Consider the following 16,160-nt stretch of genomic DNA (forward strand, 5'->3'; position numbering starts at 1 on the left):
CTGCTATATGACGCTGTTTAAGACACTTTCTACTTACAAACCTATCTCATGGGATTATGAGGATTAACTAAGAGCTTCATAAATCTAAAAATACTATGTAAATGTTATTTATTTATTTTTAAGGTTTTTGTAAGGCAATGGGGTTAAGTGGCTTGCCCAAGGCCACACAGCTAGATAATTATTAAGTGTCTGAGACCGGATTTGAACCCAGGTACTCCTGACTCCAGGGCCGGTGCTTCATCCACTGCACCACCTAGTTGCCCCCAATGTTAGTTATTTATAACGTGCAAACTTTCAACTGATATTGTTTGCTATGAAAAATACAGCCAAGTGTCTCTTAGATACGCTTGCAAAGGGGAGGGTTGAAGGGCATGTTTCTGAGTTTTTTTTTTTTTCCATTTAACTAGGGAGGACTACATTTATGAGTCTAACATTTGGGATCCCCCTTGTGTAGGGAGGTTGCCTATTCCCTAGGAGATTAGTGTGGACATAGTTTTAAGCTCCATTCTCTTGCTGAGCAATCAGGCAGAACTTGGAAGAATAACTCATTCCCTTTCTGTGGAATATGGTGACAGAGCATCACTCTCGCCAGCTGGCATGGGGAGGATGGGAAGTGTGCCAAGGGCAAGATGTCTCTTTGAGCTCTGTGTGTTAAGTGAGGAAGCAAAACAACATTTCCGAAGAAAGAAGTCAACCCAAATTAGACATTAAAAAAAAAAAAGAATGCTTTCTTTTTTATTGTGGGTTAAGGAGTACATATAATAAAAAAAACAATCAAAAGGTTATCTGATATATATTTCTATTTTCTTTCCCTAGCTATCAAATTGTAAGCTTGGAGTTCATTTGTACATTCTAAGGGCCTGGGTCTGCTCATGCAAATCCTTCATTCTAGGGGCAGCTATATGGTAATATCTTGAAAGTGAGCACTCAGGATATTGCAATGGATCAGGATTGGGAGGAGTTCCTTAGCTTGGGTTCATTTTTTCCCCTTCTGCTTCATATGTACGACAAAATAGTCGTTGCATGCGATGATCAACCCAGCAATAAGTGAAAAGAAGCTCTGGAAGCCCACTTTTCCATCTCTGCATTGGTCCAGATCTTTCATAATCTTGTCTACAGCTAAAGGGTCTTTCTGGTTCTGAAAAAAAGAATCACAAGAAGCAAAAGCATGTGAGTCAAATATATTGGACCAAGGGACTTAGGGATTGGGATCTGTAGAGCTAGCTATTAAAGAGAAAGTACCTAAATTTTTGGATCTTGATTTTTCAAAGAATCTATAGAGATCAACTAGTTTATAGAGGGAAAGATTAGAAAGGGTGGAGGGAGAAAGAGGGTTAGAAAAACAACTTCAAAAACTGTGATCAATGTAATGGGTATTCATGATGCCAGACGATTCATGGTGAAACATATTACCCATTATAGGGAAGTAATAGAGTTAGAATATAAAATGAGACACATTTTTTTTATGTAAAGCCATAGGAAGATTTATTTTGTATAACTGCATCTTTTTTACAGTAAATTTATTTTTTTCTTTTCTCCTTGTAGCTATACTATTCCTTTTTTTTTTTTTTTTTTTTTTTTTTTTTTGCAAGGCAAACGGGGTTAAGTGGCTTGCCCAAGGCCACACAGCTAGGTAATTATTAAGTGTCTGAGACTGGATTTGAACCCAGGTACTCCTGACTCCAGGGCCTGTGCTTTATCCACTACACCACCTAGCTGCCCCTATAATATTCTTTTAAAAATAAATTTAAACAAATTTTAAATTAATTTTTATTTTTATCTTTTGTTTTTATATAAAAAATAAATACCACCAAAACATAATGGGAGCAAATGTTCTCCAACTTTCATTAAAACCTCTAGTTGTTTTGCTGAGTGTCACTGACTTTCATAGAGAAATCTAGAAAGTCAAAGTCAAAGATTTGGTTTTTTTTCCTCTCAAGAGTTTGAATCTCAAGCCCTGAGCAATAAAATGAGGACTAATGTCTGGTTCTATATTTCTGAGAAGTTGATGGCTTTGAGGGAGAGGTTTCTGCAAATTATGGCCCTGCTTGCAACTTTCTCACTACAGTCAGAGAGTGGTGGGTGAGATTTATATGATGTAAGGAACGAACTTGAAGAAATAAAAGGGTATGAGGTGTGGTAAGAAAGAGGAAGGTGGAGGATTGGAATCATGACCTCATACCACCAATAAATCACTCACATATCCCCTTGAGATGGCCCCTGTCCTTTCCAGACCTGTCAGACTTGAAAAGTAAATGTCTCTGCCTCAGCTAGCTCTCTAACTTGTACACTTTCCAGATTAGAAGCCAATTGATTTTTCAAGATCTAGGACACAGGGCAGTCAGAGCACCCTTGGCTAGCTGTCTATTGTGGGCTGGATCATGAAGAGCCAGGAAGGGCTGATTTGGAATGCCCCAGACTTGAGAAAAACAGCGAATTAATATTACAATATCCAGAAGGAGGTGAAATACTCTGGGGGAAAACTCCTCCCTGTTTTCTTTTCTCACTCACCAAACTACACACAAAGGGCAATCCAGATCTGGCCCATCTCTGAGCCTAGACTTAAACCGGCCCTTAGGGGATTTGCTTTGGCTTTTTTAGAAGTAGGGTAATGACAGTTCACATTTATATGGCATTCTAGGGTTTGTGAAACACTGCGTAAACATGATCTTATTTGATCTTCATGACTATCCTGGGAGGTCAATGTGATGATTGACCCCATTTTATAGATTTTGAAACTGAGTCAGAGAGGTCAAGTAATTTCCTTAGCATCACTCAGTTGGGAAGGGGCAGAGGGAGTCCTCCTGACTGGTTGGTAGGGAATTGGATCATCTGTGTTCAGAGAAGAGATTCAAACTTGAAGACAAGGACAAGTTCATTAAAATTTTTTTTTATTTATTTAAGGCAATGGGGTTAAGTGACTTGCCCAGGGTCACACAGCTAGGCAATTATTAAGAGGCTGGGGGGTGGCTGGCGGATAAACCACCGGCCCTTGAGTCAGGAGTACTTGAGTTCAGATCTGGTCTCAGACACTTAATAATTACCTAGCTGTGTGGCTTTGGGCAAGCCACTTAACTCCATTTGCCTTACAAAAACCTAAAAAAACCTTTTTTATTAAGAGGCTGCATTTGAACTCAGGTCCTCCTGACTCCAGGGCTAGTACTCTATCCGCTGGGCTGCCTAGCTGCTCCTGCTAAGTTCACTTTTAAACTTTTTTTTTTTTTATCTCCAGTGCCTGAGAGGCAGCTCCAGTATAAGAAACTTTGGAACCAGGAAGTCCCAAGTTGAATTCTGTATTAGGGACATACTATACTGGTTGTTTGACTTAAGTGCTCTAGGCAAATTTTTAAAGACTGTAATTTGTAAAGAAAGTGTAAATCTGCACAGGTAGAAGAAATTCCTTATCTAAGTGTTCCCTATATTAAAGAAATCACAAACTCTGTTCCCTATACTTATTCTATTCCTGGAACCAGGCACAGGGCCAGTTGCACAGTAAATACTAAATAAATGCTTATCAGTGGATTATTTTCTTTATTTTACTGCTCATTTTCACCAACCTGGGCACATTCATAATTACCAAGTAATCAATAATAGATATAATCAGTAAAATTCATTATTAAGTCATCCTTGAAATCAGTCTGAATAGTGCTATAAACAAAATGCCAGTCATAGTACACCATGATGTTACTCTATGCCTATAAAAGAGGAGTCATCTGCTTTACTAATGTACCATTTCCTGGGGACAAATGCTAAGAGGCAGCCTGGAGCCTTTTAACTTTCTATCCTTTCATCCTTCAGAAGCTATTAAATTATTCAATGTCAAACACAGGAATTATCTTTTCCAGTGATCATGATTATTTCAGAGAAGGAAGGGCCCATTTTAGGTCTAATGCATCACCATGCCCATTTCCATCTGCTGATCAGTTTTATCGCCTGAGATTAGTTGGTCCAATCAATCTGAAAGACTAAGACTTCTACTCAAATAGACTCTCCAAGCCAGGGAAAAGAGAAATATAATAGCAGAAATGTCACAAAGTAAGACATCTCTTTCAGCTCTAAATCTCCCTTATTCTAAATTATGACTCTCCATTCTCATTGCATTTTCAGATAAAAGGGTCTTTCATTTTCCCATGGAAAAGCTATTCCTCATAGAATGAAGCTTGAATTCCACTAAGAATAAATGATGATGATGATAATATAATCATTATTATATTATTATCAAAATATTATTATAGATTAGAATTGGGGGAAAAAGAAATATCTTATCTCCTTTAAGGAATTTAAGTCAATTTAAATTATGATATTTGGCCAAGATATGGGGGCTACAACCCTGATTTTGAGAAATGAAATGAATCAATTCACTTATTTACTATCTTCTCTCCATATAACATCCTCTAGTGATTCTATACCCCTGAATGATGTTTGTTTTGACTTTTCTTATGCCATTGTGTGTATTGTATTATGGTTATTAGTGGAAGGGAAAGTTGAATATGCTATTAGGAAAGGCCTGTCTCAGGTACTTGCTAGTTGGTGAACTTGGGTAAATCAATTTAATGTCTCTGAGCCTGAGGTTTTTTTCACCTGTAAAATAGGAATCATGATTGTTGCGCCTACCTTACAGGCTATTTGTGAGAATCAAAGCAGAGCATTTTGTTAACCCCAAAGTACAGCATAAACTTAGCTATTATTGTTACTATTATCAGAATATAAACCCTTTGAAGATAGGAATCCTGTCTTATCTTTTCAGTTTTCCCTCCCACCTCCTTCTGTATATAGCAGGCACTCATCTAGTAATTACTGAATAAATGCAAATGCTTATGCCATAGAAATGACTTGTGCCACTATTAGAAAGGGGTGATTGAATAGGAAAAGAAGAAGAAAACGAAAGTCTAGAGACTAAGTTATTCCCTTCTATCTGTTAAAAGTTTTTTCAATATTTACTTCCAAGAATCCAGGGAACTCTTTTTCCATGAGAACTCTTAGATCTTCTTTTGTTAAGTAGCCTTTGTCTCCAGCAAACTTATGAAAGGTAAACATCATAGTTTCCATGGCATGTTCCATTTGAGATGGCATCTTGGCGGTGTCTTCTGAAACCTGTTCAAAGATGCCCCAAACACACAGAGTTCATTTATAAATTTAAGCCCAGTAGGTATGAAACTATAATCTAGATACTGGTCTTTCTCAGGATAGGTGTCTCTATATGGCATCAACCTCTGTTCTAATGAAGGCAAGAAGACAGTATGTTTTAACAGCTTTTGAATGAGCTGCCACCATTTCTCCTCCCATCTCAGAGCTGATTCAGCTAAACCTAACTCTAATTATTAGGAAAAGTAGAATTCCTGGCATTCTTATATGTCTATCCTAGCCCTTTCCTCCCATCTCCCATTCTCTAATTTTTTTAACTGACAAAACAATTTATTTTAATTAAGCTTTATGGATGGTTAAGTACTGAAAACCCATGAAGTCACATTCAGTTAACAGATATGAAAAATCAGCTCTTTAAACTATTTTTTGAAATCTAGTTGTATCTAAGTGCAGGAGGAAAATATTTTCTTGCAAATGACTACAGTTTGCTAAAATCCCCGGATGCTTATTGATATGGTGGCTGTAATTTGCTACTGTATTAAATTTCCATATTTTACAATGAAACAGCATGCCTTTACCAAATAAAAACTAACTGCAGCTGTTTTGCCTAGGTTCTATGGTAGTCTGTGGGTAACCATGTACTTTAATATGTTGTGGGAAAGGAAAAAATAAATAACAATAAATATGTATATTCAAACAAAACAAATTCCTGCATTGGCCATGTCCAGAATTTATATCTCTATCACCTCTCTGTTGGGAGGGGGGAGTAGATTTCATCATTGATCCTTCGGAATTGCATTTGATTGTTGCTGATCCCAGTTCCTAAGGGAGAGACCAATTTTTGATAGCTAGAAAAAGAACTTCTCTGATATTTTGATCTGTGTGCATTTCATGTGGTAGGCTGCAACATATTCAAAATTAGGAACTATGAAGAACTGGAATAAAGGATGATATCAAAGAAATGAGTGGTTGAAAGAGATGAATTGAGGGGCGGCTAGGTGGCACAGTAGATAGAGCACTTGCCCTGGAGTCAAGAGTACCTGGGTTCAAATCCAGACTCAGACACTTCATAATTACCTAGCTGTGTGGCCTTGAGCAAGCCACTTAGCCCCATTGCCTTGCTAAAAAAAAAAAAAAAGAAAGAAAAGGGATGAATTGACCAAATGCTGAGTGTGGGGGGGATTGGATGGCCTTTGGTTTCCAAAGGGAATCTTAGGGATGCCAAGAAAAGGAAGGTTTCCAATTTATGGTGAATTTGGGTGGGGAGGCAGCTATAAGTCATGAGATTGAGCAGGAATGGATGGCTGCAATTTGCATCAGTGGAGGGAACATCCTCCCTTATGAAATCACAGATCTGTTGAAGTATTTGACTATTTGAGTTTATATTGGTTCCCCCAGTACAATGTAAGCTCCTTGAGGACAGGGACTATTTTGCTTTTAGATTCCTAAGACTTGCATAATGCTTGACACATAGCCATTTAAGAAATGTGTACTGGATGAGCTGAATCTGTTGAACATATTTCTAGGAATGGTAACAGTTAAGATGCTTAGTTTAAAAGACTTTTAACTAGTTGAACATAATGAATGGGAAAGAGGAGAAGTCTCTTAAAGTCTCAGAAAAAATGCTTTGGCAGAAACAGAGGGAGATCTTGACCAAAGTTTTCTTGTCAAATTAATCACTAGATATGGAACAGATGCAAGATTTTTTGAGGCATTCAAAGAACCACTTAAAAACCACAAAAAAAGCTGTGGGTTTTTTTGCTGGCCATTAACTAGCTGTTACACATTCAATACTAATGGATCTCTTCTGGGATCTCCTTTACTGAGCTCAAGGTGAAGTTAAGTTGGAGAACAAGAGGGCTGATTACACTGAAGAACAGTCAGTCCCCCTCTCCCTTTTTTATGCTCAGAGAGTCGCAGAAGCTATTGGATCGTGTTTGCCTTTTCAGCTAGAATATTATAAACTAGAACCAAGAAGACCTAACTAGGAAGGCACTTCATTTGGAGAGAAGAGTAAGAACTACAGTGGGATGAAATATCCTGAAGATTCTCGGTCCTGCTTTACAAAATAAACAAAGTAAAATCCAGAGATAGACCATCTGAGTCTGAAGAGAGCTATGGAAGAGGTTTTAGGGGCAGATAAGTGGAACAAGGGATAGAGTGTTGGGCCAGAGGCAGGAAAATGCACATTCCTGAGTTCAAATTGCTACCACTTATTAGCTGTGTGACTCTGGGCAAGTTACTGATCCTTCTTTGCCTCAGTTTCCTCATCTTAGCAAATGAATTGGAGAAGGAAATGGCAAACCACTCCAATATCTCTGCCAAGAAAAATCACACTGAGGTCACCAAAGCTGGACAGAATTAAATACCTGAACAGTAGAAGGGATCTGCTCTGGAGGATAGTCTTTGTCAAAGTCTCCAAAGAGTGTCTTACCATCTGTCTTCTCTAAGAGAATTAAAATGAGAATGAGTCACCTATCAGAGGAGGTCCTGTTACCCCACCCTAAATCAAAAATAGCTTGAATCCAGGAAGCCAAAAAGGCATACCACAGAGATTTAAAAAAAAAACCCAAAACAACCACCAAACTAACTCTTTATTCTAAAGTTCAAAGAATCCCCAGAAATCAGATCTGCTGTGCCTCAACCCTATTAATTTCTAAAGACTTCTAGAAATTTTAATCTACCTTACAATTTCTCTACTTTATCATAGGTAAAGGCAGAATATTCCCAGAGTAGCGTTTTTTTTTTTTTTCCAAAACAACATTTCGGAAGGTTGTTAAGTGAGAAAGTTTGATCACATTTGAGTTGTATTCAGTTCTGGGCTCCAAAAATACTGCTAAACTAAGAACTTCCAGAGAAGAAGGATCAGGATGGCCAATAGCCTTGAGACTTGGCTAAAATAAATGGAATAGGGTAAAGCACACTGACTGGAATCTTATAACATCTTACAACTGTTGCTTTAGCAAGATCACAAATCCAGCATCATAAAGATGAAATCAATGTTTCTGCTTATTTATTTATAAATGGTAGAACAAAACATTTTCTTTTGGAAAATTTTCTCCATTATAAATCAACCTTTCTGACTTCTCTCTGGGTACAGGTTTCTAGAAACTTCACATCCAGAGAATCACTTTTTAACTATGGCATATTATTGATATGGGTGACCTTAGATAAGTTATTTAGCCTGTTTCCTAATCTACAAAAAAGGTTGAGAAAATGGTCCCTAAGGTCTCTTCAAACTCTAGAGTCTACTCGACCCATGATCCTATAAATTGGGAATGTTTAGGAAAACAGTTCCAAAGGCTGTTATATGAAAAAGGGATTAGATTTGTTCCATTTGCTCCTGAACTTGTTAGGAGATAAATTTAGACCTGATGTTAGGGAGAGACCAGATATCCTCAAAGATTCAGACTGGAGTCTGGTCTATCATAGGTGGGTTTTTTTTTTGTTTTTTTTTAGATTTTTGCAAGGCAATGAGGTTAAGTGGCTTGCCCAAGGCCACACAGCTAGGTAATTATTAAGTGTCTGAGGTCAAATTTGAACCCAGGGACTCCTGACTCCAGGGTTGCTGCTCTATCTACTTCACCACCTGGCCGCCCCTATCATATGTGTTTCTGTCTCTTCTTTTCATGAATATTTTTTTGCCAGGAATCACCTAACCCCCTCCCTCATTCTCAAGATGAGGAAACTGATCTCCAAGGTTACAAGAGTACTAAGTGGAAGATTCTGTGATTGGAACTCTGGTTCTCTAAGAGGTTCTTCCTTCTTAAGATGAAACTCCTTGAGAACAGGGAACATTTTGCCTTTCATTCTATCATAATAGGCCCTAGATTAAGGTTACTGATTGACTCCACTCCACAGTACTTCATCATGCCTACAGTAACATAGATTTAGAGTTGGAAGAGATCTTAAATGGAAACTGAGGCACAAAGAGATGAAAGTGACTTGATCACTAAACATCAGAACTGGTATTTGTTCATTCTTTCCTGTAGTTTTTTTTTTTAATTCAGTAAATTCATTGAAAACTTAGCAATTTGCTGATTGCTTTCTCTTCCCACTTTGGAATGAAAAAGCAGAAAAGGGAGACAGATTCATAGTGATGAAATAGGAAAAAAAACCTCTTGAAACAAAAGGCCTGCATTTTGAATATAATTATTCACCAAGGCTTTAGTGGGAGTTGACTAAGGACTACAGTTGGGGGATTGTGTTATGTAGAAAGAGGTTGGCCAACTCTAAAATCAATAAAGAAATGGAAGAAAATTTGTACCTAAGCTGCCTTCCAGACTCGTAGATGAATCACCAAAATGTTGCATCTCTTGCTGGGGGCCCCCCCTGCTTCCCTCTCTGGCAGCTGCAAAGGCTGAATCAGCTTGGTTAAAACCTCTCCGTTTGGGTGGGGCTTGGGCAAACTGACCCTTTCCAATTCTGCTGAGTTTGGTGGCAGCACTTCAGAGGAAGTGAGCCTAACATTTCCATTCACACAGCCATCCTCCTAAGCTGAGCTACTCAGGATGGAAGAGAGGGTGGGGCTCCTCCATCTTCTACTGAAAACTCAAATCCTACCCCAAACAGCTCTAAAAGAGGTTGACAGAAAAGGGTCATGGGGATTGAAGAAGAGCCCTTGGCTAGCTTAGAAGTACAGAATCTGCAAGGTAGCTCAGGGGTCACCCACTGCACCTCTACTTTACAGATTAGGACAATGAGGTCCCAGAATGTCCAGTGACTTGTCCAACAGGATTCACAATGAGGCTGATTCTTAATCCAGCCCCTTTTCCACTGTGCCAGCCTGAGCTCATCAACTTGTGTCCTTATTTTACAGAGGAGGAAACTGAGGACCCAGAAATTCAGTGACACTGCAGAAGGCTATGATTTGAATGCAGAGTTTTTGGTTCCAAATGGAATAGGACCTCTAAAACTGTTAAAACAGAACCCAAGGAAAAGTGTGTAAGGCCCTTAGTCAAGACTGGGAAAAATGAGAAAACACTAGATGGAGCTTAAGGTACCGTAACTGTCTGAACCAGATGTAACAGAAGGGAGGGGCTGAGAAAGGAAGGGCCTCAGGATGGCAGACAGAGAAAACACATTCCAGAAACGAAGGAAAATATGAATCCTGCAAAACAGGTCTGATTAGACCCTTAAAATTACATTTCCCTCCTTTTAATCTTGATTTTCCACTCGCTAAACTTTCTGTCACACTCCTTTCTCCTTTAGGATTTTTTAAAATCTTTATAACAATCTATATATATATGATTGATCCCTCTATTCTATGGAGTTAGGTTCCAAAGAGTGTGAATAATGGTCACATTCAAATTTACACAGCATGTGTCCATTGTGTTGGTACCAAAGATCATATTTCACACAATTATAACTTCAAATACTGAGAGTTTTGATGTCTGAGAACACTTCAGAAGATTCATTATTTTGTATATCTTTAATGTTCATTCTGTATTTGTTTAATATTCATCTATTGCTATTTCCAGTATGAGCTATACCTTAATTATAGATTTGGAAGAGGTCTTGGAGGTGATTTTGTCTAACCTCCTTTTCTTTGTATGTAGGAAAGTGAGGCCATAGGGAGAAGGGAGGTGATTTGATCAAGGACATACAGCTAATAGTCAGGATATTAACCTGGCTCCTCTGATACATCAATTGTAACCAGCCCTCTCTTGGACTATGAACTCCAGAAAGGGCACAGTCCCAAATATTTTTCTACATTTAATAAATCCTTTTGATGCAAATGAAATGAATGAATACCTATTTCTTGGAAACAGTGGAATTTAAAAGGGAGTGGGGGGGGGTTTCTTTTGGAAAGTACCTCTAAACAGTCTCTTGAACTGACCATGGGACTATGCCCCAGCTCAAAACAAAATAAAAACAATAACAATAGAAAAATACTTCTAATTTTTAATTAGAATCATATGAACACCACCATTTTTCATCTCATGCATTTCATCTGTCCCTCTTTTCCTGTAGCCCACCCAGCCCAGCCTGAGGTTGGAAGCATTTCAGAAAAAACTTTCAGCAAAAACAAAGAGCTGTTTAGCATGTTTGAGGTTTTCTTGCTTTTGCCTTTGGGAAGTCTTAAAGTAATAGTTTCAGAGCTGAAACTAGAAGGAATTATTGAGTTTGATCTTTAACAGGGAGGCCCATTAGGGGGTCAGAGGAATTGGGTTGACTGAATAGGTCTGGGTATAATCTATCTCCTGCCCTGCTGCACATGGTTTGTCAAAGCCTTAAGCAGCAGAGAAAACATTCAGGATGAAATATTGAAGTTGAAATTTCAGTAAGAGGAATTAACTCAGATTTTTTTTGCTAAATCAAAAATATCAGTTATTCATTAGTATATATATTTCTCCAAAGATATGCTATATATCCGCATTTAGATTTATGCATCCTCTGATAGTCAAGCCATTTGGGATTGGCAGGTAGAAGCTACTTAGCAAAGGGATGGTAAATACTGGGAAACTTTTGTTAAAGGGGAGGTGATGGGCTATGGTATACATCATTAAATACCCTGCTGGCATTTCACTGAGCTCAAAATGCTAACATATGCAGAACTCGATGGAAACAATGGAACTGTTCACTCTGGATCCAAGTTCACTCTAAATGGCCAAATTCTAATAGAGTTGCCTTTTTTTTCTTTTGAGTGGAGCAAGGGCACACCCAATCTCAGCCCCACCCAACTCAACACCCCAGGGACCATACAAAATAGTTGGCTAGAGGTTGCCTCATGACTTGAAACATTCTGCAAAAAGTATCACCTAATAGAATTTCTCTTGCTCAAATATATATGAACTCATACCAGTTAGCTATCCGAGCTAATCTTAAAATTTCCCCAAAGACTTCTAAACACTATAGATTTATGTAGTAAGAAACTGGCCTCTTGTAAATGGGAAGTATCTATTTCTTACAAGAGGATAAAAATTGGATAGCAGTTAGCGGGGTGGGGTTGAAGAAGAAATCTGAAATGACTTATGAACTCTGTCCTCTCCCCCACCCATAGTTGTATCTTTAGCAATTTGCTGGAATATGTTAGAGGCAAAGATCGAGTTATTACTGACAATGCTTCCATGGCCCTAGCCTCCCCCCATCCCCAGTTCAAAATATAAAACCTAGCACTTAATTATTGAAATTCAAGCTTCAGAGGAAAAAGTCTGTAGCAACAACTGGCCTCTTTCCTAACCAGAAAAAAAATAACCTGTAAGTGCATCTAGCAGACAAGAAGTTATAAAGTTAGACTCCCGTTTCCCTGATTTTATCTTGTATTTTCACACAAAGTGCCCTTAGCTTTTGGAATGCTCTTTCCTCATCATTGCCTGCTAAAATTGGCCAAAGTCCAATTTCTCTTCTTCAGGAAATCTTTCTTTCCCTATTCCCCTAGTTTAGATATCATATCTCCCTCCTCTGGATCCCCATAGGTCTTTATTTCTCTCTTACATAATAATTACACCCTACTTTGTTTTTTTTTTTTAGGTTTTTCCAAGGCAAATGGGGTTAAGTGGCTTGCCCAAGGCCACACAGCTAAGTAATTATTAAGTGTCTGAGACTGGATTTGAACCCAGGTACTCCTGACTACACCCTACTTTTTAATAAGATCCTAGGTTATGGTGTAGGAAGGGACTTTATGGGTCATCTGTTCTAACCTTTCCTTTTCAGAGAAGATGAGTGACTTGTCTGGAGGGATACAGGAAGGATTTGGAAAGAAGCACTATATCCCCAATCTTTCCATCATATCTAGATGCTGATTTGACATTCATTTTTGCATCTGGGTTTATGATCATGTTTAAAAAATATTGAATAACTATATTAGGATAGCATTTTTCCTTTGAAATTCTATGTTTAAAAAGTATTGTTGGGGCGGCTGGGTGGCACAGTGGATAGAGCACCAGCCCTGGAGTCAGGAGGACCTGAGTTCAAATCTGATCTCATTTTAATAATTGCCTTGCTGTGTGACCTTGGGCAAATCACTTAACCCCATTGCCTTAAAAATAAAAAAAAATTTATAAAAGTATTGTTCTGAAAAGGAGATCCAAAGGTTTCAATTGACTGCCAAAGCTGTCAGTGATATAAATTAGACATCCTACACTAGAAACAAGTGATGGCAGGAACTATATTCTTCCCACATCTACCCCAGGCCCTACTAAATCAATGTCAAATGAATGAATGAATGAATGAATGAATGATAACCTGACAAAAATCTCTCAATTTTATAACTGTCCTAGAGGATGGCGCTCCCAGTCAAGAAACTGATCCTCTTTCAAATCACAGTTCAAATTTGGCATTGATTGACTTCCTCTTGGGGAATATCCTCTAAAATGGCAGTTTCCCTTTTTTCCTTTAGAGACGATTCTGCCCTATCAGAGAAACCTCGGCGATCCAGGACCACACCCACAAGATTCTGGCTTGCTGTATCACTCAGCCTTCCTCCACTTGATGTATCCAGGAACAGAGTGTGCTCCATTCACTTATGCTCTTAGAGGCCATTGGACCCAGAGTGAAGAATGAGGAGATAGGTGCCAAAGCACTTCTAATGTAGTCCCTTCCCTCCTCTTTCTTCCAGATGTTTCCTAACCACCCCAAACAGGCCAACGAATCCTTCTAGTCTCATATCCCCAATATAGCTGTTAACTTCCCCCCTGCTCTCCCTGAAGAATTAAAGTTGAGATAGTGCAGTAATAAGATCTGGAGTGATAGTTAATGATAATCGAATGACTCAGTAAAGTTGTGGATCCTGGTCTGTGGTCTTCCCACTGGGCAAAATTAACTTGGGATTAGGAATTTAGGTCATATTTCTTTTCCTTCACATTTGATTTTCTAACTTGGTCAGGATGAAATTGAAACTTTTTTGTTCTGGGGAGAGGAAACGCTTTATTTGTAGCTTCCTCTTATCCAGTTTCCAAGGCAAACAGCTCTGAGGGTGATTTTAAGATTATTTTGGATTCCTGCCCTATCTCTTTTATCTTCCCTCCTCCAGATCCTTCCCTCTGTTTCCCTTTCCTTGTCTCCCCTCCTCCCCTCTGGGTAAGGACTAGCCAGCCACCTTCTAGTCAAGTGTATAACAACAGGAAACCCAGCCCAAAGCACCTAGGAGTGAGAAAACGCTTTCAAGAGTGTAAATCGAGACAGGGAAGCAAGGTAGGGACCTAACTAACTGCATTCTAGCGTCCCAGGCAGTGACCGACATTAAATTCAAGCAACGTCCAACCTCCCCTGCCCGAACCGGTAGACGTGCGTTATACCTGTCTATTCCAGGGGGGGGGGGGGATTTCCTAACGGCTCTTTGTTGGAAATAAATATTTGGAGGAAGATGTGGCCGGAGGGAGTGTGGCCACCTCTGGCTGAAGGTTGCCTATCAGAAAGATGGCTCCCAGTGTCCAGAGGATCAGCAGGTGAGGGGTTGAGTGGCTGGAGAATGGAAGCGGCAGGACACGAAATGGCAGAAAAAAGGAGAGATGCAGGAGAGGTGTAGGTGTCTGTAGCTGTTAGGTGTCTGTCCGTCGCCTTTGTTCCTCCAAAGGGCCCAGATGGATCCTCGCAGGCATATTCTGAGTATTCCAGGTGCCCTGGCACCCTTCCTTTCCTCGCCCCACCTCCTGCCCTGCCTAGGTACCCACCTAGCCCCGGGTCGGGAAGGGGTGCGTCAACGGCTCGCCCCTGGGTGTGGTCCCACTCATTCTGGAACAGCGGATCCCTAGCGAACAGCTACCCGCAAGTGGCTCCGGGCACCTTCTGGTCGGGGTACCCCCAAACCCTGACCTCGCAGGGACTCGCAGCCGGAGCAGGATCTCGGGGCTGGCCTGGGGCAACCTGCTTCCCTCCTGGCTGGAGGAGCGAGTCCAACCCCGGGGAGCCCGGAATCGCGCCCCGCCGGGGGTGGCTGCATCTAGCTCCAGCACCCCGCTAATCCGCGCCTCGGTGGGGCGGGGGGAAGCGACAAAGAGGCCAGAAAAACTACGGGGAGAGAGTCAGAGAGAGGAACTCACCTTGCTGGAGCCCCAAGAAGCTGCTGAGCGGAACAGGCAGACCTGCTGAGCAGAAGTAGCCAGCGAGCACTCTTAGGCTGGCTTGCTTAGGGTGGGTGGGGGAGAGGGTGGAACCGGGGGCTGGGCAGGGGAGCCTGGGGGAGCCTTTGATTGCACGGGGCTCCTCCGGCCCCGCCTCTTCCCCCCCTTCCCTCCCATCTCCAGGGCCGGGGTTCTAACTTTTTCCAGTCCCCTCCCTCCTCCAGGCGTCTGCGCCCGAAGGAATGCGCCTCTCCACGGACCGCTTCCCCAGGGAAGGCTTCAGGGCTTTCCTGAACAGCACCAGTGCCCTTCCCGCTTGATTTACTTTTAGAATGTAGGGGGGGTGTGGAAGTGGGGGGGATGGGGGTGCTGTGGGGGGGGGAGGGGGACGGAGCGAGCACAGCTCTCACCCTCCCTGACTGGATGGATGATGGTGGCCACAAAAGCTTCCAGCAGGCCGTGGGCAGGGCCATTTGGCGCACGGCCAGTTGTAACAGGCACCCTGCTATTATCCTGACCTAGGGATTGTTTTCTTCCAAGGCTTGTTGTCTTTCTCCACGCTTCTGTCGGGAGAAGGTGGAACCATCTGGAAGCTAAGAAGTGGTTAAGATTTAGGTTCTGCCAAGAACATACCTTAAAAGAACCCTGAAGCCAATGGAGGTTCCTCCCTGGCTGGGGTGTCACTGCTTAGAGGGGGTTTCCCTCATTACTCTTTTTTTTGATATAAAGAACATTTTGTTTTAGTTTAATTCGGTGGAGGGAGGATTGTTTTGTTTTAAGATTAGGTTTCCTCTCTTCCAGAATGATAGTCCAAGGATCCTCTTGGGATCTTTCACACTTCTGATAAGTACAGAAACTTTGATTTGCTACATTTCTTTTCTATTTTGGGGGGGGCAAGCAATGGGGTTAAATGACTTGCCCAAGGTCACAGAGCTAGGTAATTATTAAATGTCTTAGGTTAAAAACTGATATTCTATTGTCTGATCTTGTTGCTTCTTATACTTTATGTTTCTTCTTTAAGGATATGATTTTTTTTCTCATGACACTCAATTTGGATCAATGCACAACATG

At 40.6% G+C, this 16,160-nt stretch overlaps 1 protein-coding gene across 1 annotated transcript; it reads right to left on the reverse strand.

Annotated features, from left to right (window-relative positions):
• Positions 1-702: 702 nt before the first annotated feature.
• Positions 703-15,174, reverse strand: S100A10 (S100 calcium binding protein A10). Its single transcript, XM_074188869.1, has 3 exons — positions 15,069-15,174; positions 4,942-5,094; positions 703-1,138 (listed from the first exon to the last, which is right to left on the reverse strand). The coding sequence occupies exons 2-3, from the start codon at positions 5,071-5,073 to the stop codon at positions 977-979; spliced, it is 294 nt and encodes a 97-aa protein (XP_074044970.1). The 5' UTR covers positions 5,074-5,094; positions 15,069-15,174; the 3' UTR covers positions 703-976.
• Between the last annotated feature and the right edge of the window lie 986 nt (positions 15,175-16,160).

Source organism: Macrotis lagotis, chromosome 5, assembly GCF_037893015.1.
Source record: "Macrotis lagotis isolate mMagLag1 chromosome 5, bilby.v1.9.chrom.fasta, whole genome shotgun sequence".
NCBI lineage: Eukaryota > Metazoa > Chordata > Mammalia > Peramelemorphia > Peramelidae > Macrotis > Macrotis lagotis.

Coding starts and splice junctions, on each gene's coding strand:
- S100A10 (XM_074188869.1), bottom strand. CDS start 5,073: ATGCCATCTCAAATGGAACATGCCATGGAAACTATGATGTTTACCTTT. Junction 1,139..4,941: donor AGTTCCCTGGATTCTTGGAA/GTAAATATTGAA, acceptor TCTTTTTTTCAG/AACCAGAAAGACCCTTTAGC.